The sequence below is a fragment of the Carcharhinus amblyrhynchos genome, chromosome 35 (genome assembly GCF_965287045.1).
Source record: "Carcharhinus amblyrhynchos chromosome 35, sCarAmb.v2.hapA, whole genome shotgun sequence".
NCBI classification, from domain to species: domain Eukaryota; kingdom Metazoa; phylum Chordata; class Chondrichthyes; order Carcharhiniformes; family Carcharhinidae; genus Carcharhinus; species Carcharhinus amblyrhynchos.
The window spans coordinates 6,023,403-6,029,402 of record NC_137358.1 but is presented as its reverse complement, the minus strand read 5'-3'; the positions used below and the strand labels follow the sequence as shown (position 1 = coordinate 6,029,402).

The 6,000-nt window shown below is 45.5% G+C and overlaps 1 protein-coding gene across 1 annotated transcript in view; it reads right to left on the bottom strand.

The window, feature by feature from the left end:
• Positions 1–4,763: 4,763 nt before the first annotated feature.
• Positions 4,764–6,000, bottom strand: part of aldh16a1 (aldehyde dehydrogenase 16 family, member A1) — a 70,013-nt gene continuing 68,776 nt past the window's right edge. The window contains exon 17 of the mRNA XM_080217583.1: positions 4,764–5,428. Coding sequence (XP_080073709.1) covers positions 5,255–5,428 — 174 coding nt within the window. The 3' untranslated portion in view covers positions 4,764–5,254. The remainder of the gene's footprint in view (positions 5,429–6,000) is intronic.

Here is a 6,000-nt window from a genome sequence, read left to right as displayed (position 1 = left end):
CCTAGGATAAATGCAAGTGTTCAGTCCAAATAACTTCAGGGGAGGACAAGGAGAAAAAAAAGATTCAAGGTCAAAAGTACAAGAATGGATTAAAAAAAAACCAAAGTTAGCGGATGTGGCACTGCCCAAATTAGAGGAAAAAAATGGCAAATGGAATGAGAAATTATCAATGGGAAGGGTTAAAACGTGAAATGGAAAGGTAAATGCAAGTATATTGGGTGAGATTTAGTGGGCCCGTTCACTGTAAATTAATAATCGTAGAATCCCTACAGCGCAGAAGGAGGCCATTCGGCCCATCGAGTCTGCACCGACCACAACCCCACCCAGGCCCTAACCTCATTACCCCACTATTGACTCTAGCTACACCCTCTGACACGAAGGGGCAATTTAGCATGACCAATCCACCTAATCCACACACCTTTGGACTGTGGGAGGAAACCGGAGCACCCGGAGGAAACCCACGCACATACGAGGAGAATGCGCAAACTCCGCACAGACTGTGACCCCAAGCCGGGGGATCACACCCAGATCCCTGGGTGCTGTGAAACAGCAGCGCTAACCACCGTGCCACAAATCCCATTATGGCCTAAAACCTTGCGAGATTAGCACTGGCAAGATTCGACTTTGAGATCTCCCTCGCTCTGTCAGTGACGTAACCGGGTTCACACCCAGGAAGGACATGAACTTGATTTGCATGATTTTAAGTGCATTACAATATCATTAAACATCTTTACTTGTATCTCCTAGCTGCGTGGAGCAGCCCCCCCATCCTTGTCACGCCGACGCTTATCACTACCAGCTTTCGAATGCAAGAACCATTTGTGATGACCATGCCGGGGACTGTGAAGGTGCCTGGAGGTCCCAGAGATGAGGGTTCAGACTGAGCATCTCCCTCCGGCATCCTAGCTAGAGGTGAGCATTGGTGGGAGAGGTGAGCACTGGTGGGAGAGGTAACCCTCTTCCACTGAGGGAGGGGCTGGAGTTTGTAAAATTCTGATTCTAAATGCAATCGCCAATGCAGAAGGCGGCCATTCGGCCCATCAAGTCCTCACTGACCACAATCCCACCCAGGCCCCATCCCCATAACCCCATGCATTTACCCTAACTAGTCCCGCTGACACTAAGGGGCAATTTAGCATGGCCAATCTACCTAACCTGCACATCTTTGGACAGTGGGAGGAAACCGGAGCACCCGGAGGAAACCTATGCAGACACGGGAGGGGAGAAGGTGCAGACTCCACACAGACAGTCACCCAAGGCCGGGAATCAAACCTGGGTCCCTGGCACTGTGAGGCAGCAGTGCTAAATACTGTGCTGCCTCCCCCTTCTCCCTTCACCCCCCTCCCCAGTCTGGATGACTGTAAATCAGAAAGGAATTACATCTTTTTGTCCCCACTTATAGTTGTGTGTAGGGATTATGCTGAAGATTGTTACAGACAGTTAACTCCTGGAAGTTGTGATCCAAGTCTTTTAGCGTAACTGCTCAGGGCTTGACATAGGCTGAATGAAGGGGTGACCTGGCATCAACCGGGCACAGGAGGGCTCAGAAGTCTCAAGAAAAAAGCAACAGGCTAAATAGCGAGTACAGATTGGCTAGTTTATTAGTAGTTTTAATTGTTAAATTTTAAACAATGCAATTCTTTGATGTTACAAAATCTTTGATTGCATAGTGTGTTCACTACAAGATTAAATTGATTCATATGTATGGGATCAACACAGGGACTAGCAGTAGGAATAGTCACACGCCCTGTCTAGTCAGCTCTGCTGAATGGCTGACTAATAAACTAAACCCACTGTCTCCAGATCCCTTGATTCCTTAAGAATCCTCGAGTCAATCAATCTCAGTCTTGGCCGCTCAACGACTAAGCATCTGAATTCAAAACTTCAAATGTATTAACACTTGGTTGAAAATAATTCTCAGTCTTAAGTGGCCAACCTTCTACTCCGAGGCAAAGTCTCCTCATTCTCGATTCTCCAGCCAGGGGAAACAGCCTCTCAGCATCTATTCCATTAAGCCTTCTCAGAATATTTTTAAGAATTATTCATTCGTGGGGCATGGGCGTCGTTGGCTGGGCCAGCATTTATTGCCCATCCCTAGTTGTTCCGAGGGCAGTTGAGAGTCAACCACATTGCTGTAGCCTCTGGAGTCACATGTAGGCCAGACCAGTAAGGACGGCAGATTTCCTTCCCTGAAGGGACATTAGTGAACCAGATGGGTTTTTCCGACAATGGTTTCATGGTTCATCAGTAGATTCTTAATTCCAAATTTATTATTATTGAACATATACAAATTCCACTGTCCACCTGGTGGGATTCGAACTTGGTTCCCCAGAACATCAACCGAGTTTCTGGATTAACAGTCTAGCAGTAATACCACTAGGCCATCACCTAGACAAAGAATCTTACTTGTTTCAATGAGATCATCATTCATTCCTCTAAATGCCAATGAACATAGGCCTGTAAATGCTCAAATTCCCCTCCCAGGACAACCCTCTCATTCATGGAAGTAATCTGCTGACCTTTGGCTGCATTCCCTCTGAGGCAAATACATTCTTCTTTGATGAGATGACTAAAGCTGTATAAAGTATCTGGGTGTGGTATCAACAAACGCCTGTACAACAACAGCAAGGCTTCATTATTCTTGTCCTCCAACACCCTTACAATGAAGGCACAACATCTCAATTACCGTCTCAATTGCTTGCAGCACACGTGTGTTAGATTTCTGCCTTTTGTGAACAGGAATACCCAAATCCCATTGATAACCAACATTTTACAGTGTTTCACCAATGGAAAACAAAATTACTTACCTCTTTGTCCTACTAATGTGAATAATTTCTCCTTCTCCCATCTCCTCATTTAATATGCAGACTCTGTGTCCTCACAGCTTACTTTGGAATCCCTACAGCGCAGGTAGAGGCCATTTGGCCCATCAAGCCTGCACCCAACAAACCCACCCATACCCTATCCACATTACCCCACATATTTACCCTGCTAATCCCTCTGACATCAAGGAGCAATTTAGCATGGCCAATCCACCTAACCTTCACATCTTTGAACTAAGGGACAATTTAGCATGGCCAATCCATCTAACCTGCACATATTTGGACATGAAGGTGGAATTTAGCATGGCCAATCTACCTAGCCTACATATTTTTGGGCAATAAGGGACAATTTAGCATGGCCAATCCACCTAACCTACACATCTTTGACACTAAGGGGCAATTAAGCATGGCCATTCCAACCAACCTCCACATCTTTGGACACTAAGGAGCAATTAAGCATGGTCAATTCACCTAACCTACACATCTTTGGACATTAAGGGGCAATTTAGCATGGCCAATCCACGTAACCTGCACATCTTTGGACATTCCTACCTGGCTTTTTATTGACAGCAAAACTGAATACCTCATATTCAGTCTCTTCAACTAAATCGTGGATTAGAAAGAACTGAGGCTCCTAAGCTAATCCTCGCAACAGCCTGCAACCTGAAATAGACCGGTTCACCCCAACACCCTGTCTTGTTTGTAAACCAAAGCTCTATCTGTGCAAATAAATTGCCCCGAGCACTGTGATTCCTTGTCTTGTCTCATTGCCGCTGGCTGATAAGTTTTCACACCTGCCTCTGGCTTCTTTGTTGGCATCTGAATTTATTACCAGAGCAGTAAAAACAATTTGTCTGAAGGCACTGTAAAATCTCTTGTCAGAGCTGATAATTTGTATAAATGCATACCAGTCTGTTTTTATTGGAGAATTGCCTATGTTTCCAGTTACAATTTGATATTATAAGTAAGTATCATGACACAGAACTCTCCAGAGCAGACCCAAGTTAAAGGTTATCATGCATAAAAAGAGTTTTACGTTCTACAACCTTGATCCCCTTTGTTTCATATCACATCTTATCAACAAAGCTAATAGTTCTAATCACCATTTTACTCGCATCTCTCGCCAATCTCAAAAAACATAAACTTTATTGCTCTTTAGGAATTACTTGAAAAGATTGGGTATTTGCTATAATCGGTAGCTTGTGTCACGAAGGTTTAAGTTTGAAGAATTGGGTTCTGATTGCACTAAAATGACTTTTTAAAAAGTTTTAGTCACAAGTAAGACCTACATTAACATTGCAATGTGAAATTCCCCTAGTCACCACATTCTGGCGCCTGTTTGGGTACACTGAGGGAGAATTTAGCACGGCCAATGCACCCTAACCTTTCAGAACGTGGGAGGAAATCAGAGCACCTGGAGGAAACCCAGGCAAACAGGGAGAACACGTAAACTCCGCGCAGTGACCCAAGCCAGGAATCGAACCCGGGTCCCTGGCGCTGTGAGGCAGCACTGCCAACCGCTGTGCCACCCACTTTGTATTAATTACTCAAAAAGGCGGACAAGGGAGGATAGGGATTCGAGCGCAGGTTCCAACAAGTAAAAATGCCGAATTGCTATCACACTGCCCAGTCAAGCCATGGTGGACTTACGCAAGGCTTCCCCCCGCACCTGCTTGATATTTGATGAGCAAGTTGAACACGCAACTCATTTTGTTAAAAAAAGCTATACATTCTCAAAGCGCCCATCTGCTCCGAGTGTGGACAATGGCACCAGGGTCATGCTTGATTGGGAGTGGTGAAATTGTTGCATTGCTCTTTCAGAGCTTTGCAACTCTGCAGTGAGCCCTGGGCAAATGATCCTGGGCGAGATTTTCTACTTGTTCAGAAGATTTATTTCTCTATGACTGCATTTCTCCAACTAATAAGATCCACAGAGGTAAGTTTGCGAAACTAAGTAAGTAAAGTTTATTTATTAATCGCAATCAGACTTACATTAACACTGCAATGAAGTTAGTATAAAAATCCCCTCGTTGCCACACCCCGGCGCCTGTTTGGGTACACTGAGGAAGAAATTCAGATACACAGGTAGAATACCTACAGCACAGGAGGAGTCTACACTGACTCTCAGACATAGTATCTTCCCCAGGCCCTATTCCGTAACCCCATGTATTTACCATCATGCCTTTGATTTTGCAGATAATCATTGCCCACCCCACCCCTCATCAAATACCCTGCCGACACACCGGCCAGATCTGTGGTCAATTAGATTGGAAAATTTTAACGTTTGGTTTTCCTGACCAACCCAATATTCACATTACAATGGGAAAGGCAGTCAAAATTTAGCCAGGCGGAACTCCTTGAGAATCACCGATTGCTGTGTCCACATGAAGGAAAAGTGGGGAGCTTCACACAGTTTGCTGGCTAGTGTGGATCTAGTTGGCAAAGATTTCGCCCATGGGAATCCAGATGTTCTTGCACTGCGTAGCATGGTACAGAAACTCCTCGCCGGCTCCCTGCCGAGGGTTCCGCCAATCACGCTGGACCCCGTAATTCACCCAAGTCCTCTTCAAATTCGCAGCCGACGCCCACTCGACAAGCTTTGACCCCTACAGCAGACAAAACAAAAGATGATTTAAAAAAAATAGAGAATCATAAAATCCCTACAGTGCAGAAGGTGGCCATTCAGCCCATCAAGTCTGCATAGACCACAATCCCACCCAGGCCCTGTCCTCCAAACCACTTATATTTACACTACCAGTCTCCAAGACATTGAGCGGCAATTTAGCATGGCCAATCCACCTAACATGCACATCTTTAGACTGTGGGAGGAAACTGGGGCACCCGGAGGAAACCCATGCAGACACAGGGAGAAAGGAACTGCAAACTCCACACAGACAGTGAACCAAGCTGGAAATCGAACAGGAGCACCTGGAGGATATCCACGCAGACATGGGGAGAATGTGCAAACTCCACACACACAGTGACCCAAGCTGGGAATCAAATCTGGGCCCCGGGTGCCATGAGGCAGCAGTGTTAACCACTGTGCTGCATACAGCTATAGATATTTACATAGATATAAAAAGTTCACAAACCTAAGTTATAGGGCACAGCTCCCGATACAGGATATTGCAAAGAGACACTGCTTGGTGCCAAAGATTAGACACTGACCTCCAAACCG